The 27,265-nt window shown below is 46.0% G+C and overlaps 1 protein-coding gene across 1 annotated transcript in view; it reads left to right on the top strand.

Annotated features, from left to right (window-relative positions):
• The first annotated feature begins 14,986 nt into the window (after nt 1-14,986).
• ST8SIA6 (ST8 alpha-N-acetyl-neuraminide alpha-2,8-sialyltransferase 6) overlaps nt 14,987-27,265 on the top strand; it is a 375,988-nt gene continuing 363,709 nt past the window's right edge. The window contains exon 1 of the mRNA XM_085631516.1: nt 14,987-15,233. Coding sequence (XP_085487642.1) covers nt 15,130-15,233 — 104 coding nt within the window. The 5' untranslated portion in view covers nt 14,987-15,129. The remainder of the gene's footprint in view (nt 15,234-27,265) is intronic.

Genomic DNA, 27,265 nt, shown 5'->3' with positions numbered 1-27,265 from the left:
GGCTAACGTATCCGGTAGGGGTGCACGGGATCAGTCTGCCACCAATCCCACAGTTTATGTTATCCAAACGCCCAGATACTGTATAGGGTATATAGCAACTACACGACAGTGTGCTTAACTCACCCTTAGCCTACATTGGTTTGGTGGGTGGTCCTGCTCAGTGTATGTGTTATATATGTGCTGGGTGTATGTGTGCCTGTGAGTGGCACAATACATGGGAGATTCTGGGTTCCATTTTGGGAGACTCACAGTGAACTGGAGGAACATGAGGAGGTTTCATAAACCCTCTAGACAGATTTGCGGATTTCTGCATTCCAGTGAGCTGGGTGGAACAAACTGAAGGAAAGGGGAGCCAGTTTCTTCAGTATGCTTCAAAGGGTGCTCTTTCATTCAACATTCAGAAAAATGTCACTAGGAAGTGGCCAGGGCATATCTCAAGAAGGCAATGGGGCTGATAAGAGAATCATAATGAGTCGGGCTGAGCCACTGAGGTAACATTTTGATGCTCATATCACTGTGGCTAATGCAAAAACAACAGTTGATGGACAGAATGCAGAACACTGTCATACATTCACCCCAGTACAGAGATCTGGGCCTAAATCCATAGTTCTGGAACAGGTTTTCCTCCCACTGGAATTGGTGCCACTCTGGCTACTTAGACAATGGTGGGGCAGGGATGCCCCTTTGATGTTTGTGCAGTTGGTGGGCACATCCCCCCAGACCACACTGTCAGGAGACAGTCACACCTTTTACCAGTCAAGGGCCTTTTGTTCCTTTTCCTGGGAGCCACTCACACGTCCTTGCAGAGGGCCATCAGGCTGCTCGGTAACAGTTGGAGTTAACTATGAAAAGGTGACAGGAGGCTTTCGGCAGGAAAATGGCAAGTTTCTAAAAGTGGCATTTTCAAAATAGTAATTTAAAATATGATTTGACCATTTGATTGGATTCTCAATAACAATTAATTTGAGTTCTTGATTCATGGACCTAGCTATTCACAAGCTTAGGTTTTGCATTATAAGGTGTTATAATATAACCCAGTGATTTTCTATGGGAGACCCGCCCTTGCCACTACTTTAGGGATGAATTATAGTTATTAATAAGAAATGTTTAAGCATGACAAAAGGTTTATTTTGCCAGATTGAATTTACAATTTTTAAATTGCACGCTCAAGCTGCAGGGGCAGGCCTAGACACATGTTTTGCAATGTCACTTTAGTGGTGGTAAAATAGGTGCTGCAGTCCACAGGTGACTTTTAACTTACAAACCCTTGGTACACTGTTTTCCAAATACTAGGGGCTTATGGGTATGATAAAAGTGCTAATTAGGTTTTTAACCAGTTCAACATGTAGGGGTCAGAGCACATGCACTGGGACCTGGCTAGCAGAGCCCAGTGCACAGAGTCCAACAGCATCAGTTAAATAAATTGGGAGTGATCATGCAAAAAAGAGGCATTTTCTTACAAAAGTCTTGCCCAAAATCTTGTTCAAAGAAAAGAGCATAACAGAAAGGAATATGCAAAGTTCAAAAACAGTCCACTCTTTAAATATCTGCTTGCCTAATTCCAAGGAATATTCAACAGTACAAAATGCAAAACATAGTAATATTACTTATAAAGATACAGGCCATGAACCGAGAAGTATGGGTGTAACTTTATGAAACTTTCAAAGAAGACAATTCAACACTATTTGACAGTCAAGCCTACTGAGCATGGTGAGAGAATATATAGCACCTCACGCATATAATGACCAGTGTAACTTTAGGACCAAGTATGAAAATAAGCATGACTTTCCTCTATGACGGTACTCATGTCTCTATCAGCCTCCTCTCACTGGCTCTACTCTCCCTAATCAAAATTGGCTACATCACCTGGCTATTGCCTTTGAATCCCATATGCACATTTTCCTACATCATGACAATCTCCACATTTCCTTCTAATCCATCTGCACACTTACCAAATAATTTGCATGAAAGGTCAACTCTCCAAGATCCTTATTCAGGAGAGCACTCTGGTGTGCCAAAAGAGAAATAAATTAGGACTTCTGGCTTCACCTGCTAGCAGCCAGTAAGGGAAGGAACCCAAGTAAATGTTGGTCTCTGATTAATCACGCCACAATTGTAAGCAGGAGGGGGACCAACAACAACATCTCAGAATCAGAGTGGATCACGTTATTTTCCTCCCACTTCTCATCAGTGCCCAAAAGCTCAAACCATTCTTGCAGCCCGACAGGCATCCACAGTGCCAGACTTGTGCGCCCAAATGCCAGCAAAATGCCTGGCCCTGCAAATGCTCCAGAATCCTGTAGTAGACTAGAGGAATGCTGCACTCAAAAATTGGCAACGCTGTGCAAAGTTGGAGCCCCTGCCCCCAATGGGTTACCCACTGCTTTCTTTGCTTCCGACCCGGCTCTCTGGTCTGAGGTTTTAACTCCTCTGTTCAAACACTGTCTCGTAACAGATTCCACCCCTGAGTCTTGGAGAGGGTCTATAATCCAACCTATTTTCAAAGAGGGCTCGAAATCAAACCCTAGCTACCACCGTCTCATCGCTCTAATTGACACCGACACCAAACTTCAAGCCAGCCTGCTACTTGATGACCTCAAAGCCTGGGCAGAATTTCATCAGATCATACCCAATAATCAATTGCAGCCTCAGGGACAAGTGTGGCACCTCCTCAAACCGAATGGCTCTGGTCCTCATGTGCAACAAAGCATTCAAAGGCAAAAGGGTACTTTATTCCTGCTTTGTTGACTTTAAAGCCACCTTTGACAGCATTCCAAGAGAGAATCTCTGGCGTAAACTGCAGGACTGGGGGCTTCCAGACGACCTACTGAGAACAATACAGTTCCATACCAACATTTCTGTTCGTATCAAACTAAGAGACGGCTCCACCATCTCAAGGCTGATCCCCATGAGCTCTTACCTGAAGCAAGGCTGTGTGCTTGCCTCCCTGCTTTTTAATTTATACTTAGCTGACATGTAGCAACAACTCGATGAAACAAATTGCAACCCGCCTAAGCTAGGAGGCCAAAGCATGTCACTCCTGCTCTATGCAGACAACCTGGTGCTCCTCAGTCAGACAAAGGTCAGCCGTGAATGGCTCCTGACCCCCTTATACAACTACACAGGCATGAACATGCTGGAAATTATTCAGGAAAAGACAAAAACTGTCTTATTTAGCCAAAAGCCATACCAGGCTCATGTGTGGCTGCTCAAGGCCATCATGCTCCAGCACAGTAAGCACAGCAAATACTTAGGGATCGTGCTAGGCGGCAAATGGTCACTCATGTCTCACATATCCACCATAAAGAGCAAGGGCTTGAGCCTAATGTTTGCCCTGTCAACTATTGTGCCATAGCTACAATACCCTAGCCTCAGAGCTTTAAGTAGGATGAAAAAACTGGGGGGCCTCTCAAAGCAGCGTGGCCAATGTAATTAAGGGCGTGGCTTAACGCACGTAAGCTAAAAATCTGTGCTTAGCATAGTGTGCTGCCCGACTTGTATTTTGCTGTTCTGTCATTCCATCCAGATATATGATACAACAAGTAACATCATACTTACAAGAAGTCAGGAATATTGCCTTTGTTAGTGGTTGTTAGTTGCATAAGATAAATAAGCAGCAACTATGGCTTGTATATAATATTGAAAAAGCTTCCATGTAAAGCCCTGGTGACACCACGACGATGTTGCTGCTCCTGAATTTCAAAAAAGAGAAAGAAAGTCCAGAGAGAAAATGACTCTCTTGAATGGATTTCCTTTCCCCTACAACGCTCACCTGGAATGACGGCATGCCGTAACTTCTCCACTAGTGAGAAGTGAGCAGTGTGAGTACGTGCACAGCGATGTGCCTGCTGTCACTACAGTCCGGAAAAAACGGACCGCCTGTGCCAGAGCACAAAATAGAGCCCGAAAGAGACCCGTTTCGAGCCCCCCTTTAGAAAACTGCTGGAGCTCAGCACCAGTGAGACCCAGCCCGCTGAAAGCCACACCTTGACCCCCTCCTCCAGGTGACGAAAGCAAAAATCACACCCACTCTAACATATGGGAGCAAAGTCAGCCGGGGCAAGGAAGCAGGGACCGTAGACAAACTAGTCACCAAGGTATACAAGTCTACTCTGTGCCTCCCTAAAAGAGCATCACTGGCCAAGTGAGACTTGAGTTAAACATCACAAGACAGTACTGTGTCAGAGGCAGCTGCCTCCTCAACTTCTGCCACAGGCTCAGACAGGCATCTCCTAACACCATGCATGGCCTAATCTGGTGTGAAATTGAGCATCACGACTCAAGATCTCCTTCTTAGAAACAACACATTGAGGCCAAACTGTCTGAATTCTCTCTAGTCGAAACCTGGAGCAAACACCTTTCACAACAGGTCTTCAAGAGCTTAGCAGCCCAAACGGCCACTAAACTGTCAAAACTTGAAGACATGGCAACTATGTGCAAGCGCTCTCATGCGAGGTCAGTCATAAACTCATATTCCTAACCAAAGCAGTGCTACATCACCAGCACCCACCCCTTATGGATGAAACTGAGGCTTCTGGCATTAAGAATGGGCGAGTGGAACTTCTGTATCCACTTCCCGCCTTGGCACCGCCTAGCTACCCATGATACCAGCTGTAGGTAAAGAAACTCTAAGCCATATCTTATGCACCTGTCCTCAACTCATGGAGCAAAGGAGAACTCCCCTCTGAGTAGACTACCTCCGGCTAGGGGTGGGCACATGCCTGCAAGCAGTGATCGCCAGTCTGAACCCAGCAAATACATCACTAAACATTAAAACTGTTAAATTTCTTCGAACCACAGCAAGTAAACTGGACTGAGCCAACTGTACTAACACTGAAGTATTTTCCTCACAAACATCGAAAACGTTGCCGCTGTGCTGGCCGGCACTTTCAACTGTATGAAAGAGGCGGCTGATCTTGCTACATTGTTGAATTGCATCATGCCTTTCATTTTGGACTGTACAAGGCACACTTTGAGCAAGAGAACACGCCTGCTGACCGCCACAGCTCAGCCGATTATTGCACTTTAAGTACTGTGTCATGCGACATTTGCGCATTGCTTTCAGCGTCTTTGCCAAGCCGGTCCTCCCTGGTGCCTTGTCTGCTGCTCTAACTAATTTTAAAGATTTTTGACTATTGCTTTTAATCATTTAAAGCATCTTGTTCACTCTCCTGAGTTACATTTTACACCACCCCACCCCCCCGCACTAGGTCCGAGGCCTCTTCTTCAGTTCATTGATAACCTTCTTATTGCATCACAAGCAGCGCGACCAACAAGAACCAGGACCGTAGGCACCTGTGATTTTTTATTTTATCTGCATGTTGTTCACTTGTCTTTTATCTTTTCTAAAGGTTTTTATTATCCATACAACAAAATACAATACTATTCTCCACCCAACAATGACGTTTCATCTTTCCTAATATAATTAATCAACCACTGAATTTTTAACTCAGCTATCCTTTAATTTCTAACCTAACCATTACAAAAAATAATTCATTTCAATAACAAATAAACGTAGATGTAATGACATGGAACATTTTGAGAGCGCAAGACCCATTAGCTTCAACAGCAAAGGTCTTAGGTTAAGGTATGAAATGGGTTCTATCTGAAGAGACACTTCTGTCAAAAACAAGATCCCTTTGGGTTCCTTTTAAAGCATACAGGTACTATCAGTTATCATACATACACCATTCAAATCATCAGCATTCATACGAAACCAAAAAAGATAATATAAAATTTTCTCTTATTTTATTATATATAGTTTTCATGAGATTCAAGATATACAAATAAAAATAAATTCATAAAAAACACATCATCAATGTACAACAAATGATCAAAGAGAATTAAAATTGTTCTAAAACACAATCTAAAAGACTGTGGGGCATATGCATCAACAATGCCATTTGCGATTCCTTATTAGCGAAAAATAAGGATTCGCTAATAAGGAATAGCAAAAGGCTATGCATGTAGGAATCGCTATTCAAATAGCGATTCCTTAACTTTCCTTAATTGCGACTAGCAAATAGCGAGTAACAATTAAGGAATGCCGTCCCAATCATTCCTATGGGCCTCCAGGCCCATAGGAATGAATTGGAGATTGCATGAGCAAATTGCGAGTACCAGTAGGTTCTCGCAAATTGCTCATGCAATTTCAAGGGTGCAAGGGTGTCAAAATGACACCCTATTGCACCCCTGAAATTGATATGTGCACATATGTTGCACACACACATGCTCTAAGGGCATGTGTGTGCGCAACATGAAACTTTGAAAAATGCACAAAAGTGCTTTTTTCAAAGTTTTTGCAAATTACCATGCAGTTCATCTTCATGGTAATTTGCTCCCCCTATTAGCGAAATCGCTAATTTTTTAACTTTGATGCATTGCATTTAAGGAATCTCACTTTGGGATTCCTTAAATGCAATCGCTATTTAAGGAATCGCTATTTAAGGAATCCCTATTTAAAGAATCGCTATTTAAGGATTCCTTAAATAGCGATTTTTGCTTTTGGGTTGATGCATTGGGATTGGGTATTTTTAACTAGCTAACGGGAGTTATTAACGAATCGGTATTTTACCGACGGTTTTTTGGCTTGATGCATGAGGCTGTGGGACAATTGTTGGAGACATAAGACCCAATCTTTAGTAAATTGGCACACCAAGTCTTACAACCAAATAGATCAGGGTCAACACTTTTTCATATTATCCTTTTTCTTAATGACCCCTGGGGATGCTTAGGTGCTCAAATAACACAAAGCTATCTGAAGAGTACAAACCGAAAGTTCAACAATCCTGGACGAGCCTCTAAATCTTGGTTGCTATAGATGCCTGCTACTCGCCAAAAAGCAATTCAATGCCTTGTGAGCGTTACTAAGTGCTAAAAAAAAACAATAGAAAACTGAACTAAATTTCAGATATCTCAGACAATATTGTTTGCATGATCTGGCCTATACCTCTGAAAATTTCTGTTTTTTTCTCACTCCTGGAGTCATGTGTTTTTCACAACCAAGAAGGCTTTTTAGGTCGAGGACTACCGGTCTGCCGAAAGGCAGAACCGGAAGTCGGAGATTTAATGACTTGGAGAAGAGGGGCTTGATCCAGCCCCTCTTCTCCCCTGTTCTCCATTGGCTGGCCTCGTAAATGCTGGCCAGCCACTGGAGAAGAGGTCAGTCACTCCGATCAGGCCCTGTCCTTTTCGGATCGGGGGGCGTGGTTTTTGCGAAAAGTCTCAGGGAGGAGACAACAGCAAAACACGCCCCCGAATCCGAAAACAACGCTGCCTTTTCGGTGGTGTGTGCTTGCTCTTGTTTCTGCTCTCCTCGCTGCTCCCCCTTACATACCCTTACTTCCCATTGTCCCTTTCCTTCTCCCACGAGGGCTCCACTTCGTTTTCTGCCAGCTGTCCCTGTGCGACTGCCCCCCCCACCTACCTCGTGACTCCCCTTCTCTGAACCCGTAATTCATGGTATACCCGCTGTGCACTGATGCCGCCCCCCACCAAAAAACCCACGTTCTGAGGCTGCCACATATGCCTCCCCTTTGTTCTGTTCGAATCCTCCTCGCTTCCTGGTGCGCCTCTGTGCCCTCCCCCTCACTCCTGGGCTCGGGCTTCTTTGTTTACGAGTCAGACGCTGGATGGTTTGTGGAGGACGGACTGCGGGACTTGTGTAGTCTCTTTTCTTGCCTCTGCTGCACTCTGCGTGGTCTCCAGTTTGGTCCGAACACTGAGTTTGGGAGAAGTGTGTGACGGGAGGGGGGGTGGGGGTGGTTAGCCCGTTCAGTCTTCACCCCCTTCCCTTGCAGCCCCCTAACTCCATCTTTATCAATCTCTGCTCAGAATTCATTGTAGGAACGTAGTATTCGGCGATAGGCGCTTTCTGTGGGGCGTTGGTTGGTGTGATTTTCATATTTCGCAGGGCTCGGGCCAAAGTCTAGCAGACTTCAAATGTGATGGGGCAAGGGGTAAGTAAGGCTCTTTGATGTTTCCAAGAAAGCTTCCGAAATCCGTCTCGAGGAGATCGAGGCATAACCGCGGGCGGGTCACGAGATTCTGCGCAGCCCCCCCTCCCCCCCGTGCTTCCACAGTCCTGAATATTGCTTCCTGCTGGCATTACTGGGAGGCTGGCACAGAGGAAGCGGCAGCCGCGTGCACCCTCTGCAGAGAGGAAGCGGTGAGCTCGCGCACCGCCCTGTCCTGTCTGAAGTGAGAGAGGAGCTCCTTTGTTTGTTTTGGGTCAGTAGGTATGTAGGACCTCTGCCCTACACGTGCCAGTTGTGTCTGGGACTTCAGTGGCACACCTCTGCCCTCCATGTGCAGGTCTTTTCTGGCCTAGCCTGTGATTCAAAAGCAGACTATATGTATATAATCTGCACATCCCACGGGGGAGGTTCTCCGCAGCTGTCCTACAGTATTTTTTACGTGCAGTCATTGGTATCCTGAAAGTGTGTATTATGCCAGATTTTAAAATTAAAATATATTTTTATTCTCCTCAAAACAGTATTTTTGGCAATAAACGTTACCCTTCTACTGGTTAAATAACATCATGTGTTCCCAGCTTCCCACATAGTAGAAAACGACCTAATTAAATTCCCTCTGGCGCCCTGAATGGATCAGTCCTTTGTGAGGAGATCTCCCTGGCCGACTAATGTCCACAATTCACTCATCCCTCCCCATACACAATCCGTCATACTAACCGTTCTCCATCACTGTATTATGTTTGTGCCGGATTTATTCCCGCTTGTTCATGTTCTTGGGACTGAAGTAGTTAAATAGGCCGGTGCTCCCAGGTACTTAGTACATGCATTTGTTTACATTTTGGGAGGGAGAGTACCTGCACTTCTCAGCAGAGCTGTGATACCGCATCACTTTTGATGGGAATCAAATAAAGCTCAAGGCCTGACCCGCCTGCTTCTGCCTTCCTATGAAAGAAGCGTCATCTGATCTTTGGCCATGGTATTGGTAATCAAGATATTCCGCAATGAGCCTAGGAGCTTGGTTGATGCCATGCGAGCATTGCGACCCAAAGGATAAAATGTTGCAAAATCACATTTGAGGTGTGGCACACATTTGCTTCATAATCAAACCCAAAATTTACTCTGGAGAATGTGCAGAAGGGTTTGTGTTGGCTAATTGGCATACTCCGGACTGTGGGTACTCACAAAAATCTTCTCGGGCGCCAAAAAGTACAGTTTGGGTTGTGTCCCAGGGCAGCACCTATACAGTAGCACTCACCACCCCCCTACTCACTCCCCTGTTTTTTTTTTAAAATTTAAAAGGCACAATTAGCGCTATATCAAAAAATTGCATTTCGTACAACTTTTATTTACTAATTCACCTTGGATTTGTAAATAAAAAGCGAACAAAAATGTTCACCTTGTTTTCTAGGCGCCAGCATCCACATTAGCGTGTGCCTTCAAAATGCCACAAGAGTGTTTTTTTTTTTTTAAAAACCTTCTTTTCAGCCATGCCGCATTACAGCATGGCTAACAAGCATTTACAATGCAACGGTCTCGGCATTGTTAAAGTTAGAGCTATTGGCATTGCTCATGACAATGCCGTTTCTTTAAATGTTTTAAAAACAAAAACATAAACAAAAATAATGTCATGAGCAATGCCAATAGCTCTAATTTTACCAATGCCGAGACCATTGCATTGTAAATGCTTGTTCTAATTCTGCAAATGCTACAGAAGCACAACTGATTCATGCAGTGCTGGCATCAACTGTTTCCAACACAAAAGCTCTGCTTATAGCTTCCCAAGTTAGCAAGCAAAGGAAACATTTTTATTGTTACCCAACTCAATGATACTCATTTTATTGACTTTAGAAAGATGAAAGACTGAGTACATCCACCATGATTTTATCCTGTGACCTGTAGGTAATATGCAGATCCTTGGAGTATATGGATTGCTCTACTGGGGCACTAGGTTGGGAACACGAAAGAGTGAGTGAAAATGCACTGTGAATTCATATGTTTGTCTTACAGGTTACATGCAGCTGTTTATGTATACATTAGAGATACATAAGGGGAAGATTCCTCCCCCAGGCAGACCCATCGTGTCCGGGATTGGGTCCATTTTGGAACCATTATCCAAATATACTGACTGGTTCTTACGTCCCTTGGTAAAGAAAATCAAATCGTACGTCCAAGATACAAAGCACATTTTCAACCTCCTCACACAGGTTGAATATGACCCTATGGAGAATTTCCTGGTATGCCTAGATGTGGAAGCTCTTTATACTAATATACCACAGATGGAGAGTATTAGAGCAGCACAAGAGAGTTTAACACAAGAAGACTGGAAATGGGCAGCTCCCGTGGAATGGGTGGTTACCCTCATACATCTAGCCCTTACTGAAAACTTCTTTATTTTTGAAGACCAGATGTATTTACAAGTACACGGTACATCTATGGGCAGTACATTCGCCCCGAGTCTGGCCTGCCTGTATGTCAGTGTCTTTGAAGACCAACATATATGGACACACAACCCATTTAGTGAGAACATACACAAATGGTACAGATATATAGACGATGTCTTTATGATCTGGAAGGGTGATATAACGAGCCTTGAGAATTTTAAAACATGGATAAATTCTCTGAATCCCCACCTTCAATTTACAATGAATATGGACAGGGAGAAAATTTCCTTCCTGGATGTCACATTCACAGCAAAAGACGGGACTCTTGAAAGTTCCCTTTATACCAAACCAACGGACAGAAATAGTCTATTAAGATTTGACAGTGCTCACCCTCGCTCCCTTAGAGAGAATCTCCCAGTAGGACAATTCCTTAGAATTCGCAGAAACTGTTCCAACATCCAGACTTACAAAAAAGAAGCAGCAGTTTTGAAGAACAAGCTGAAACAGAAGAAGTATCCAACTAAGATCGTGGACAGGGCAAACAAAAGAGCACGAAACACCCCAAGAGAGGCTCTTTTGGAAACAAATGAGAAAAATGAACTGGATCAGGTGATTTGCGTAACTACATATAATTCATCATCTAATGAATTGAAGAAAATAATAAACAAAAAATGGCCTATATTGACATCGAACAGATTGGCCTTTGAAAAACCAATGTTTTCTTTTAAAAGAAACAGTAGTTTAAAAGATGCCCTAGTACACACCAACAGTATGACATCTAGTATCGCAAATCAGGCAACACTTTGGGGTACATCCCCTGTTGTGGGACATTACCCATGCGGCTCATGTGTCGCTTGCCCGTTCACAGAACATACTAAAACCTTAGAACTGGGTTTACACTCACCATGGGAGCAAAGGTCACACACAAACTGTAATTCCGAGTCAGTCATCTACATGATAAGTTGCCCATGCGGGTTAAGATACATTGGGATGACGACTCGGAAAATCAAGGTCCGCATTGGCGAACATCGGAGCACAATAAGGAGAGCAATTACAGCTACGAAACTGACAGCACACTATAACGAGAAAAATCATAAGGATACTGAGTTAAAATGGACTGTCCTTGAGAAGGTAAAGATCACTGGCAATCTCCAGAAAAAACTCCTAGAAAGAGAACAACGATGGATTTATCGTTTAAAAACACATGAAACAGGTCTCAATGATTTCATACCTTGGAGTCAATTAAATAAATAAGATATTTCACATTCACTCCTTAAAAATTGTGCAATATCAGTAATATTTATGGGCACACTCTTGATTGATGTAAATTACATCAAATACATATCAATCAGAGTACCCTAATAGTCAGGATATACGAATTGCTGTACGAAATATTGGGGATTGGTGATGTACACAAATAAAGAACCACAGCAAGGTTTTACAATTCCTACAGATCGTATCCTAACGCTGTAGAATACGATATATCCTCAAAAATATGACTGACGATAAGGGCACTCCTCAGAACAATGCTTATGCACACACAATCTCGTACGAGTATTGAAGGTCCCTATTTATTTATTTAGTTTTTCCAATAAACCTTTGAAAAACTCAGTACTAACATGAATAGGAAATCTGGCTCTCGCCATAAGCCAAGCTTGAAGGGTAAAAAACTACATTTCCCTTGATTTACCGATTCAGAACTACAAAATCCGTGTCAAAATCTATTGGATCTGGCTCCGGTCACGTGCCTCGTGCGCACGGAAGGAAATCGGAATACTGATCCTCCCCCAGAACATGATCCGGTGAAAAATCGGAACTTGGATAAAACACCTAACCTTGTCTTTTAGCCGAATATTTTAATAACATGCCACGATCTTTAGTACTAGCGTAGACGGGTTAATAGGCTGACGTGAAACATCACGTGAGTAGGCTGACCAACCCTATCAAGCTACGTCATATGCGGAAGTATAAACTCGCCATGCAAACGATACACGGCGCGAAACGCCGGGGATCGAGACCAAGTAGGTGGACAAACGGGGCAGGACTCTTGATGAAGTAAGTGGGGTGTCAAAGCGGGGGAGCGCTTTTTTGTCCCCAGTGTGACAGATGATCATCATTAGATTATCCTTATATCGCCTCCATTTTCCTCTCTCCCTTAAACTCGGGGGTCCCTTCTCAAATAAGAGTGTGACTATAGAGCTACCCCTGTACAGTCCTACGATTCCCTGAGAAACGGAGCCCGTCCGAAAATCGGGTAAGAGTGAGTGCATGTGTGTGTAATATCACAAAAAAACCACACAGTTTTTAATGAATCACGCATGGTCTAGACAATACCAGGTTTGATCACGGATGCCATAGGAGTGATGAATGTGAGTGGTACATGAGAGAGTTTTTATATTGATAGTGTACACTAACTGGCATGGAGTTACAGTTAGGATGCGAGCGATTTCGCCACCGCACAATATACCTGACGCACTAACTTAGTGTACAGTTACAGGTATGAGTGGCACATGGATGGAGTGAGCTGCACACCACCTGGCCTAATGATCACCTAAATACATATAGGTACCACTTGTGGCTAACAATGGTTATGGCCACTAAAAGAACGCACAAATATAAGTTGGTTGCTGTTTGTTTTTCTTTTATTCTCTTTTCAGATGGAATACGAATTATGACGGATTAATATATCAGTCACTCTTTCAAGGAGCAGCTACTCTGCCCTTGTATCTAAAAACAGGCTAGGGAATCCCCTGCACTGTTTTCCTGGGTGGTTTTTTGTTTTGCCCTGATGAAAGTCCTGGACCTTCATGGCCATTTCAAGGACTGAAACATGTTGGCACTAGGGTCTTAGGACCATAATTATCCTAAAAAGACCCTATTTTGAAGTATTTTAGTATCCCAGACAGACCCGCAAATAAAGGGATACTGGGGATCTGTCTGAGGTTTTTTTAAAAAGAATTTTCTAGCCCCCCTGGTCTATAACATCTTCAAAGAGCTCCCAACATTGTGGTTGAGCCCACCCCGACTTTTAGGCGTCGGGGTGACCCGATGATGAAGCATGACACCACTAGGGTGTGTGAGGGTACCTAAATCAAAAAGGATTTTTTTCCTTGCTCACCTATTGGTGAAGTAGACATACCCCCCCACAATAACTTCATCATAGTATTCCATCTATACATTTAGATATCAGACCACTTCTGAAGGTCAGTTGGAGTAAAATTGTTGTGATACTACATGCAGCTGTTCACACACATAGGGATCTCAGAAACAAATGCATTTGCCCAGGGGTCTAACTTACACAGAACTGTGGCCTTCAGGTTACACGCAATTTTCTACAACAGGCAAGTTAACCCACTGAGCTATTTCAGCATCGCGCAAAACCATGCCCTGAAATTACAAACAGATATTTGTAGCAACTATATTACCCATGTGATACAATATGCAGACACGCGGTTATTTTTAGTAGATTAAAATGTGTTCTTAAATCCAGCTCCGTCCGTCCTCTCTACATACCAAATCACATCTCTCTTTCCATATTTGTGGGTCATATGAGCACGGGATTCTTTTTCAATTTCATGCACTATAAATTCCTGTTGGGTTTTTCCTTCTGGGTTCAAAGGAAACAACTTAAAGCTGTAGGCATGTCTACTCAGCCCTCCGAGTCGGTGCCTGCAGTATTCCTGCGGTCAGTATGCAGCAGATAAAAGCAAGGTACTGGGAAAGCGATCGTGCATTGTAAAGCTTCAAGCAGGCACTTCCGCACGAGCCACCTGGGGCTGGGAGATGAGGGGCGTTTTGGAAGCAGTTAATTTGACACTGTAGCTCGAAAGCTCCAGGGGAGGTTTTCGGCGGCGTTTAATGTAAATATGACTGCCATCGGTCACGCTGATCACAGGGCCTGTGGCAGACAGTCGATAATGCTCTTCCGATGGGGGAGTGAAGGGCGGGAGCCTAACAGGGGGAAGCTGCGCCGAGATAAGGCAGAGGCGCCGTTTTAGTGCTGTACGGAGGGGCCCCCTCCTCTCTCCAGGGAAAGGAGAAGCGGCGAGGCTGGCAGCAGGATACCACCTCTGCTTCAGGACCACGCCCCCCACGCTCGCATCGACCTACATTATAGAGTCCTAAGTAGCGGCATGTTTTGGCGCACATCTGTCGTGTACTCAGGCATCATTGCGCAACCCAAATATGAAATCCCCTGTTTGCTGTAATCAACTCGGGGCCTCGTCTAAAGACTACGGGAGCCCCAGAGTTCAGCTGAGGTAATGAGCGCAGCGCCTTGAAGTGGAAATCACCGTTAGACAAAACCTCGGTGGTAGTAACTATGTTAGATGACAAGGACACACATTTGTTTTACATCTTGCTTACATACAACTCATATCCCACCTAACTGAAGCCCCCCTCCGTCCTCGACAGAGGACAATTTGTGAGTATAGACCAGATGTGCTGGTGACGGAGGAAGGGGGGTGCGGAGTGTCCCCGTCGGTGTCAGGAGGAGGGGCGGTATCCAGACAGAAGGAGTTACCGAGCGGTAAAAACCGGGGCTGTCGGGGCCCGGGGGCGTGCTCAGACTGCCTCCTCATCACAGACAGACCCAGACGGGGAGCGGACTCCTGGCGGGGGTGGGGGCGGGGCAGGAGAGGAAGTGATGGAGAGGAGGGAGCAGTGGTAGATGGAGGTCGGTGGCAAACACGGCGCGCGCCGCTCCGGCCGCCACACTCACGGCTGCTTTCTCCTACAACCCGGGCTCTGAGAGGCCTCCCAGGCAGCCCGGAGGCATGGAGACGCGAGGGATGAAGGTGTTCACCCTCCTCATCCTCGTCTGCACCTGTCTGCTTCTCTTCTCCTTCTGGCTGACATCTGAGGTGCTTCCCCCTTCCAGGTAAGCGACCACGAAGATGCTGTCAGTGCACGGCTCACCGGACTCCAGAACCGGTCCAGTGCCTTCTGCCGTGGGAGGTGCTCTTCCCTCAACACTGACATCTGCGACAGGGGCTCTGTACCTGCTTCACGGACGGGCGTACCCTCCCTCCAGTGCCAGCTGTGAGACGGGTATAGTGCCTGCTGGAGAGGGCGGTGGTCATCTCTTCCCCGTGGCATATGTGACAGGGACTCTGTACCTGCTTCGGAGGGCTGCGTCTCTTCCCAGTGACATGCGGGACTGGGGCACCCTAACCGCTTCAGGGAGGTGTCTACCCTCTCTCCAGTACCTTCTGTGACAGGGGTATAGTACCTGGTGCAGATGGCGGTGGGCATCTCTTACCCGTGGCATATGTGACAGGGACTCTGTACCTGGTACAGTCAGGCAGGGGTGTTACCTGTATTCAGTGCTATTTGTAACGGGGTCTCTGTACCTGCTGCAGCGGGGGGGGGGGGGGGGGGGCGTCTCTTACCAGTGACATGTGGGACCGGGGCTTTGTACCTGCCTCGGGTCAGGGTGTTCAACTCTCTCCAGTGCCAACTGTGACAGGGATAGGCGTTCATCCCTCAATAGTTACATCTGTGATTGGGGATATTTACCTGCTTGGGGGGTGGTGGGGGGAGGGGCAGGGGGTGTTGACCTCTTAGCAGTGGCTTTTCTGACTGAGACTCAGTACCTGGTGCAGAGGGCGCCGTCTCTTACCAGTGACAAGTGTGGCAGGGGCTGTGTACCTGGTACAGGCAGGCAGGGGTGCTACCTGTATCCAGTGATGTGTCTCACAGGGTCTCTGTACCTGCGGGGGGCGTCTCTTACCAGTGACAAGTGTGGCAGGGGCTGTGTACCTGGTACAGGCAGGCAGGGGTGCTACCTGTATCCAGTGATGTGTCTCACAGGGTCTCTGTACCTGCGGGGGGCGTCTCTTACCAGTGACAAGTGTGATAGGGGCTCAGTACTTGCTGCTGAGGACATCATCTCTTACTAGCGACATCAAGGACAGGGGCTCAGTACCTGGTGAAAAGGGATGTATCTCTCATTAGTGACATTGATGACAGGGTCTCACTACCTGCTAGAGAGGGTTACATTTCTCACTAGTGACATCGATAACAGATGACAGGGGCTCAGTACCTGCTGCAGGGTGCTGCGTCTCTCACTAGTGACAGGATGACGTGGGCTCAGTACCTGCTGCAGAGGGCTGCATCTCTCACTAGTGACATTGTTGACAGATGACAGGGGCTCAGTACCTGCTGGAGCGGGCTGCATCTCTCACTAGTGACATTGCTGACAGATGACAGGGGCTCAGTACCTGCTGCAGAGGGCTGTATCACTAGTGACATCGATGACAGATGACAGGGGCTCAGTACCTGCTGCAGGGTGCTGCGTCTCTCACTAGTGACAGGATGACGTGGGCTCAGTACCTGCTGCAGAGGGCTGCATCTCTCACTAGTGACATTGCTGACAGATGACAGGGGCTCAGTACCTGCTGCAGAGGGCTGTATCACTAGTGACATCGATGACAGGGGCTAAGAACCTGCTGGAGAGGGCTGCATTTCTCACTAGTGACATCAATGACAGATGACAGGAGCTCATGACCTGCTGCAGGGTACTGCATTTCTCACTAGTGACATCAATGACAGATGACAGGAGCTCATGACCTGCTGCAGGGTACTGCGTTTCTCACTAGAGACATCAATGACAGGGGCTCAGTACATGCTGCAGAGGGCTGCATATCCCACTAGTGACATCGATGACAGGGGTTCAGTACCTGCTGGAGAGGGCTGCATCTCTCACTAGTGACACAATGACAGGGGCTCAGTTCCTGCTGGAGAGGGCTGCATCTCTCACTAGTGACATCGATGACAGATGCCAGGGGCTCAGTACCTGCTGCAGGGGGCTGCGTCTCTCACTAGTGACATTGCTGACAGATGACAGGGGCTCAGTACCTGCTGTAGGGTGCTGCATCTCTCACTAGTGATAATTGATGACTGGAGCTCAGAACCTGCTGTGGAGGACTGAATCTTCCGCTACTGACATTGATGACACAGGCTCAGTACCTGCTGCAGAGGGCTGAATCTCTCACTAGTGACATTGATGACAGGGGCTTAGTACCTGCTGCAGAGGGCTGAATCTCCCACTAGTGACATCGATGACACAGGCTCAGTACCTGCTGCAGAGGCCTGAATCTCCCACTAGTGACATCGATGACAGGGACTTAGTACCTGCTGCAGAGGGCTGAATCTCCCACTAGTGACATTGATGACAGGGGCTTAGTACCTGCTGCAGAGGGCTGAATCTCCCACTAGTGACATCGATGACACAGGCTCAGTACCTGCTGCAGAGGGCTGAATCTCCCACTAGTGACATCGATGACACAGGCCCAGTACCTGCTGCAGAGGGCTGAATCTCCCACTAGTGGCATCGATGACACAGGCTCAGTACCTGCTGCAGAGGCCTGAATCTCTCACTAGTGACATCGATGACAGGGACTTGTACCTGCTGCAGAGGGCTGAATCTCTCACTAGTGACATCGATGACAGGGGCTTAGTACCTGCTGCAGAGGGCTGAATCTCTCACTAGTGACATCGATGGCACAGGCCCAGTACCTGCTGCAGAGGGCTGAATCTCCCACTAGTGGCATCGATGACACAGGCTCAGTACCTGCTGCAGAGGCCTGAATCTCTCACTAGTGACATCGATGACAGGGACTTGTACCTGCTGCAGAGGGCTGAATCTCTCACTAGTGACATCGATGACAGGGGCTTAGTACCTGCTGCAGAGGGCTGAATCTCTCACTAGTGACATCGATGGCACAGGCTCAGTACCTGCTGCAGAGGGCTGAATCTCCCACTAGTGACATCAATGACACAGGCTCGGTACCTGCTGCAGAGGGCTGAATCTCCCACTAGTGATATTGATTACAAGGGCTTAGTACCTGCTGCAGATATCTGTACTTCTTTCTAGGGACATCCATGGCATGCACTCAGGCACGTGTGACAAGGGTCTGAACCTGCTGCAGAGGGCGTTATTGCTTACCAGTGAAAAGTGTGCTAAGGGTTCAGCCCAGACCTGTGACTTGGGGTGTGTGACTGAAAAGTACGAGCGCCTCGTGCATCATCTCCCTGTGTTAGCTTTGTTCGCCTTAAGTTTTCTGAGTATTCCCATATGTGGGTCACTTGCTCACTTTGCCACTGGATTCAAGCTAGCCTGGCTGATGAGGGCTGTTACCCCAAAACCGGTCCCAGGATGGTTTTTTTTTCAGTCCAGGGAAGACCTGGCTTGGCAGTTCGGGCTGGACTGTTCCCATGAGGAACAGGGTCAAGACTAATTTGCATATGGCTGGGTCAGAACTGGGGTGGTGAAATGAGCTAAAGAACAATTATGGATTCAACCCAGATCTGTGACTGGGGGTGAGTGTCTGAAAAGTTTCAGCGCTCGGTCCATCATCTCCTGGTGTTTGCTTTGTTCGCACTAAGTTGCCAGGGTGTGCCCAGACATGGGTCCCTTGCTCACTTTGCCACTGGATTCAAGCTAGCCTGGTTGATGAGGGATGTTACCTCGAATCCGGTCCCAGGATGCTTGTTTCCTGTCCAGGGAAGACCTGGCTTGGCAGTTTGGGCTGGACTGTTCCCATAAGGAACAGGGTCAAGACTGATTTTCATATGGCTGGGTCTGAACTGGGGTGGCAAAGTGAGCTAAAGAATGATGATGGCGTCAACCCAGATCTGTGACTGGGGGTGAGTGTCTGAAAAGTTTCAGCACCCCTTCCATCATCTCCTTGTGTTTGCTTTGTTTGCCCTAAGTTGGCAAGGTATGCTCACATGTGGGTCCCTTTGCTCACTTTGCCACTAGATTCAAGTTAGCCTGGCTGATGAGGGGTTTTACCCTAAAACCAGTCCCAGGATGCTTGTTTCCAGTCCAGGAAAGTCCTGGCTTGGCAGTTAGGGCTGGACTGTTCCCATGAGGAACAGGGTCAAGACTTATTTGCACATGGCTGGGTCTGAACTGGGGTGTGAAGTGAGCTAAAGAAAGATGATGGATTCAACCCAGATCTGTGACTGGTGGTTAGTGTCTGAAAAGTCTCAGCGCTCTGTCTATCATCTCCTTATGTTTGCTTAGTTAGCCCTAAGTTGGCAGGGTATGCCCAGACGTGGCTCTCTTGCTCACTTTGTAACTGGATTCAAGCTAGCCTGGCTGATGAGGGGTGTTACCCCGAAACTGGTCCCAGGATGCTAGTTTCCGGTCCAGGGAAGACCTCCCTTGGCAGTTTGGGCTGGACTGAGGAACAGGGTCAAGACTGATTTGGATACAGCTGGGTCTGAACTGAGTTGGCAAAGTGAGCTGAGGAACGATGATGGATTCAACCCAGATCCTTGACTGGGGGTGAGTGTCTGAAAAGTTTCAGCCCTCTGTCCATCATCTCCTTGTGTTTGCTTTGTTCGCACTAAGTTGGCAGGGTGTGCCCAGATGTGGGTCCCTTGCTCACTTTGCCACTGGATTCAAGCTATCTTGGTTTATGAGGGGTGTTACTCTGTATCCTGTCCCATCATGCTTGTTTCCGGTCCTGGGAAGACCTGGCTTGGCAGTTTGGGCTGGACTGTTCCCATGAGGAACAGGGTCAAGACTAATTTGCATATGTCTGGTTCTGAACTGGGGTGGTGAAGTGAGCTAAAGAACGATGATGGATTCAACCCAAATGTGTGACTGAGGGTGAGTGTCTGAAAAGTTTCAGCACTCCGTCCATCATCTCCTTGTGTTTGCTTTGTTTGCCCTAAGTTGGCAGGGTATGCCCATACCTGGACACCTTGCTCACTTTGCCACTGGATTCAAGCTATCCTGGCTGATGAGGGGTATTATCCCAAAACCAGTCCCAGGATGCTTGTTTTTGGTCCAGGGAAGACCTGGCTTGGCAGTTTCGTCTGGACTGTTCCCATGAGGAACAGGGTCAAGACTGATTTGCATATGGCTGGGTCTGAACTGGGGTGGCGAAGTGAGCTAAAGAACGATGATGGATTCATCCCAAATCTGTGACTGGGGGGTGAGTGTCTGAAAAGTGTTTGAAAGGTTCAGTACCTTCTGCAGAAGGCACAATCTTTTACTGGTGGCATCTGTGACAGGGGCTCAGTACGTGCTGCAGAGTGCTGCATCTACTAAGAATGGCATGTATGACAGGGGTCTGAAAGTGCTGCAAAGTACGCCATTTCTTGCCAGTGCAAATTGTGATGGGGTTCTGTATCTGACACAAACGATGCCATTTCTTACTAGTGACTTTTGTGACATACGCTCAAGGCGGGCCGCAGGGGGCGGCATCTCTGTCAGTGACGCGTGTCAGGTTCAGTACTTACTGCAGGTAAAGATGCACATTTCCTGACACTGGCACAAAGCAGGGTTTCTGCCCCTGTTGCTGGAAGTTGTAATTTTTTTCAGTTGTTGGATGGTCTCAGTACCTGCCGAATAGGGCACCATCTCTTACCTTTGACAAGGGCTCAGTACCTGCCAAAGAGGGTGCCATCTCTTACCTGTGGCAGGGGCTTAGTATCAGCAGAAGAGGAAGTCATCTCTTACTTGTGACAGGGGATCCGTAGGTACCTGCTGCCGAGGGCACCATCACTTTCCAGAGGCACCAATCACAAGACCTCTATGTGGCCTGCAGGGAGCAGTAAGCCTCTAACCCAGGGGTCTCCAACCTTCTCTGTTATGAGAGCTAATTATGATCAACAAAAATTGTCCAGAGCTGCTAATATAATTTGTATTATAATTGTGATTACATCAGAAAAATAGTTAGTGGCCAACCTATTTAAAATTAACACCAGTGGTCACCTCTGCATCAGGCAGGGTAGCCAGCAGTAATGTGAAAAAAAGCCTTTATCAATTTGGAACGCGTTTGCATGGGTAAGACATAACAGTCAAAGCTTGAATACCCCTTGCACCAAGGTCATAATATTAGTAATAAACCTCCCCAGCGCCACATGGTTTATCACTCTTTTATCAGCTTTGAAAGTATTTTGGAAATGCAACCCTCTTTTTATCAGTTCAAAAAATACACACATTCTCGTTTTGAAAACACATTTTTCAATTTTGGTATACATATATTGAATTGGTCAAGCAAAAGCTTCTAATTTATTAGGCTGGACTGGACCCAGGAGAGCTACTTTTAGGCAGCTGAAGAGCTACCAGTAGCTCATGAGCTACTCGTTGGAGATTGGGTCACGAGATTATAGTTGAAGCACCGATCCCAATGATATTTTGAGACCAAACTATGGCATTTATTTTATTGCTGAGTCATATGTCCATTATACCACGCGCGTTGGACAGCAACACAGAAGGCCTGGTTCCAAAATAGAGGAAGGGTAACACAATGTTTCCTTAAAGTTACAGATTATAAATAAATGGCAGCCTGCCCTTGAATTCTATTGTCTCTCATCACACCAGGACAGCGGTGGTGTTTACGGAGACCAAACAAGAGCACAATAAACAGCAGACAAAGTTGCTCTATAAAGAGAGTCAACTGGGAGCAGTGAAAATCTATTTCAAGTAATGAACTACATACAAAGTAGCCTTTAGTGAGGCCTAAATATGTTTTCTGTTGAACGATTTTATCACATTATTCAAAGTTATTAATGCAGACAACAGCGATGTCATCCCATAAATCACAATATTAACGAATGTGCAATTGCAATAACGTTGATGTAAAATCGTGACATTAGCAATAAACTGATATCAAGGGATAATAGTATTTAATCACAAGATAGTTATAGGAAATTAACTCCTATTTAATAATATAATAAATATGTCTAGCATGAGGATGAACCTAAGGGCGCAGACGATTAGACACATATGGTGTCCAATACATAAAATTTGATTACAAGATATAAAAAATGGAATGCAAAAGTTCATGCTGAACAGAATATTAAGTTGAGTTATAAACGCACAAGGTAAATTAGCCTATTAATATATTCCTATACCTGGTCTCATGAAAGTCTGGAATTTGGTATTCTGAAACCCAAATTAATAGTCTGGTTTACTATTATACTGGTTTATGCTTGGCGAGTGAACAGTTTCAGCAAAGGGAATAAGATTAGGGCGCATCTCCTTGGATGCCAGGGGCTCTCCACGTCTGTGGACCGGATTCGGGTCATAAACTTCTCCTAAAAGCAGCAGTTTTAACAAAACACTGTACAAAGGCTCAGTCCTTCTCAGGCAGTGCACTAGAACTCCTTCCTTCCAGCTGTGCCCTAGATTAGAACCTGGAACTCCTTCCTGCTTGCCAGCCATTCCATAGGCTAGAATCTGGAAGTCTTTCCTGCCAGCCGTGCCCTGGACTAGAATCTGGAACTCTTTCCTGCCAGCCGTGCCCTAGACTAGAATCTGGGACTCCGGCCATGCCCTAGACTAGAATCTAGGACTCCAGCTGTGCCCTAGATTAGAATCTGGAACTGCAGTCATGCCCTAGACTAGAATCTGGAACTGCAGCCGTGCCCTAGACTAGAATCTGGGACTCCAGCCATACCCTAGACTAGAATCTAAGACTCCAGCCGTGCCCTAGACTAGAATATGGAACTGCAGCCATGCCCTAGACTAGAAACTGGAGCTGCAGCCGTGCCCTAGACTAGAATGTGGAACTCCAGCCGTGCCTTAGACTAGAATCGGGAACTCTTACCTGCCAGCCGTGCCCTAGGCTAGAATCTTGAACTCTTTCCTGCCAGCTGTGTCCTAGACTGGAATCCTGAATTCATTACTGCCAGCCTGCTTTAGACTAGAATCTGGAACTCCTTCCTGCCAGCCGTGCCCTAGACTAGAACCTGGAACTCCTTCCTGCCAACCGTTCCCTATCCTGCTGTGCCTTAGACTAGAATCTGGAACTCCTTCCTGCTAGCCGTGCCCTAAACTAGAATCTGGGACATCCCCCGTGTCCTAGACTGGAATCTGGAACTGTAGCCGTGCTCTAGACTAGAATCTAGAACTCCTTCCTGCCAGCCGTGCCCTAGACTAAGTCGCTGGCTGATTCAGGAATAATACACTTTCTCCTCGTCGCCTTACGAGGATGCTTCCTACTTCTAAATAAAGTTGTCAGGGTTTATCTTGCTGCTTCCTTTACATTCTGATGTTTCAAACACCTGCCCTTTGTAAATGTAGATAGTCTTTGATTATTGTTTCTTCTCCTCCTTAATGAGTTTACATTTTTATTTTTAAAGTACCCTGTCCTGTATCAGTTCAGGTTTATTGAATATATATATTCATTAAGTTGTCCCGGACTTCACTGGCTCTGCTTTGGCAGCTTGTTCGTGTTCCAAGGTATTGGTTAGCCTGGGCCCGCCTCGGACTTTGGGAAGAGGCAGGGCGGTTGTGGGGTTATTAACCCCATGTTGGGCGGTGTGCACTGTCACTGCTGCCCCCGCCGTAAGAATTCCTGATATCTGAGGCTGAAGCGGTGAGGGGACCCGAGGAGGTGCTTTTGTTTAAATATCAAGCAGGAAAATTTGGTTTTTAACAGCATCGTGTGACACCCTGCACCCCCGCATAACCACTCGGTGTTATGTATACCCCCATGCACCACCTACCTGGTTTCATTACAATGGATTGTGGGTTCTGTAGTTCACACGAGCACCATGAACTAGAACAGGTGAGCGGACATTTGGGGGCGAAGCGGACTTACTTTGTTAAGATGGAGGCAGGACTTACAGTCATCTTGCTGCAAACCTCCTGGACACTTGGGCGCTGAAGAAGTCAAATTATGTGCAGAAATGCATTCGCCAGAACAACATCAATAAAGTGCTTTCAAAGGTTTTCCCATGTGGCCTCTACTCTCTCGCAAGAAGGAGGTGGTTGGATATTGTTTTCGCGTCGGCCAGGGATGCGATTTAGAGACACCCGCTTCATAAAGTTGGCCCGACTTCACTGGCTCTGCTGTGGCAGCTTGTTCGTGTTCCAAGGTATTGGTTAGCCTGGGCCTGCCTCAGACTTTGGGAAGAGACAGGGCGGTTGTGGGGTTATTAACCCCATGTTGGGCGGTGTGCACTGTCAATGCTGCCCCCGCCGTAAGAATTCCTGATATCTGAGGCTGAAGCGGTGAGGGGACCCGAGGAGGTGCTTTCGTTTAAATATCAAGCAGGAAAATTTGGTTTTTAACAGCATCGTGTGACACCCTGCACCCCCGCATAACCACTCGGTGTTATGTATACCCCCATGCACCACCTACTTGGTTTCATTACAATGGATTGTGGGTTCTGTAGTTCACACGAGCACCATGAACTAGAACAGGTGAGCGGACATTTGGGGGCGAAGCGGACTTACTTTGTTAAGATGGAGGCAGGACTTTCAGTCATCTTGCTGCAAACCTCCTGGACACTTGGGCGCTGAAGAAGTCAAATTATGTGCAGAAATGCATTCGCCAGAACAACATCAATAAAGTGCTTTCAAAGGTTTTCCCATGTGGCCTCTACTCTCTCGCAAGAAGGAGGTGGTTGGATATTGTTTTCGCGTCGGCCAGGGATGCGATTTAGAGGCCCCCGCTTCATAAAGTTGGCCCGACTTCACTGGCTCTGCTGTGGCAGCTTGTTCGTGTTCCAAGGTATTGGTTAGCCTGGGCCTGCCTCAGACTTTGGGAAGAGACAGGGCGGTTGTGGGGTTATTAACCCCATGTTGGGCGGTGTGCACTGTCAATGCTGCCCCCGCCGTAAGAATTCCTGATATCTGAGGCTGAAGTGGTGAAGGGACCCGAGGAGGCACTTTTGTTTAAATATCAAGTAGGAAAATTTAGTTTTTAACAGCATTGTGTGACACCCTGCACCCCTGTATAATCACTCGGTGTTATGTATACCCCCATGCACCACCTACCTGGTTTCATTACAATGGATTCTGGGTTCTGTAGTTACACGAGCACCGTGAACTAGCACAGGTGAGCGGACATTTGAGGGCGGAGCGGGCTTACTTTGTTAAGAAGGAGGCAGGACTTACAGTCATCTTGCTGCAAACTTCCTGGACACTTGGGCGCTGAGGAAAGCAGAATATGTGCCGAAATGCATTCGCCAGAACAACATCAATAAAGTGCTTCCAAAGGTTTTCCCCTGTGTGGCCTCTACTCTCTCGCAAGAAGGAGGTGGTTGGATATATATATATATTCACTGAAAAAACCAAAGGTTTCAGGGGCGTTATAGTTAGGAATTGGCATTTAAAAAACCTTAGACATTCACTGAAAAACCAAAGGTTTCAGGGGTGTTATAGTTAGCTGGACATTTCCCTCGTACAAAACCCTAGAAATTCCCCTGTTATAGTTAGTTCAGCTAACTATAACTCGCGCCCCCGCAATGCACTGCTGATGATGTCACATGTTACATCACTCATGACATGGTCAGTGACATCACTCATGACATCACTGATGACATCTCAAATGACATCACTGATGACATCACTGATGACGTCATCCATGTGATAAATTAGTACATCTTCTCACACCCTAATATAACCTTTGATACACCGACTCAAAATTTCAGACGGCCATTTTGACAACCATAGATACTCCAATACCAATAACTACTCACCCACTCATTGACTTTTAGGTCTACATACATCTCCACTCACTCACCTGTACAGTCACTCATACTTACAGTCACTCTGTGCATTTATACACCTATATAGACACTCACACACCGCCAATCATCCATTGAGGTACTGACACATCTAGTCAGTCATGCAAATAATTAATCACAGTAAAATTTACTCACCTATACAGTTAAAAACACTCAAGTTCACTTACTCATAAAAATACTAACAAATTCTGTGTCTTCCTGCAGAAAAACAAACAGCACATGACACAGATATCCTTGCACTATAGCGCATACAGCCACTCCCAAAATCACACACTCTCACATATAGATAGTTATATACTCTTACACACATATACACTGCGTTTCACATATGTAGTTACTGACACATGTACAACTGAGATATACATTCAATCACTAACACACCCATACATACACTCACCCAACCATACAGTCCATCACAGATGCACTCTTAAAAACATGCACCCACTGAATCACCCACTCACACATCTAGTCACAGAGTCACACACACCCTACCCACAAAAACACTCAGGCACCCATACAGATACTCAGACAACCAATCAATAACCCATATAGACACTCATATAGCTATTCACAAAACCATGCAGCCACTTATACACCAACGCACAGACACATACAGACATTCACACAGTTTAGTCACTAGTCTGCAGTAAGATACATTTAATGACTCACTTATAGACTCAGTTACGCACCTAGAAAATCATCCATTCACACACTTGTACACCCACTTATTTTTCAACAGGCCTTTCCCTATATATATTAAACATAATAAAACTGTTCAGAAACACATACTCAATGGATGATGTCATCAGTGATGTCATCAGTGATGTCATTTGAGATGTCATCAGTGATGTCATCAATGATGTCACTGACCATGTCATGAGTGATGTAATATGTGACGTCATCAGCAGTGCATTGCGGGGGCGCGAGGTATAGTTAGCTGAACTAACTATAACAGGGGAATTTCTAGGGTTTTGTACGAGGGAAATGTCCAGCTAACTATAACACCCCTGAAACCTATGTTTTTTTTCAGTGAATTTCTAAGGTTTTTTTAAATGCCAATTCCTAACTATAACGCCCCTGAAACCTTTGTTTTTTCAGGGAATATATATATATATATATATATATATATATATATATATATATATATATATATATATATATATATATATATATATATATATATATATATATATATATATATATATATATATATATATATATCCAAAACAGTCAAAGTTGCCCTCGGTGGGAAAGCCCTCACGATCACGTATCCCCATCCAGCCAGGCCAACGCAGCAGTCACCAGCCCTCCAAACAAACACTGTAGCAAGCTCGACGCGTTTCGGAGGTTAATCCTTCTTCTTAGAGCCATTCACAAAGAAAAAGCAGCGACAGCATGATTTGGAACACC

This window comes from Triturus cristatus, chromosome 10 (assembly GCF_964204655.1).
Source record: "Triturus cristatus chromosome 10, aTriCri1.1, whole genome shotgun sequence".
NCBI lineage: Eukaryota > Metazoa > Chordata > Amphibia > Caudata > Salamandridae > Triturus > Triturus cristatus.
Note: the sequence above shows the minus strand (reverse complement) of the source record. Positions and strands in the feature narration are given on the sequence as shown.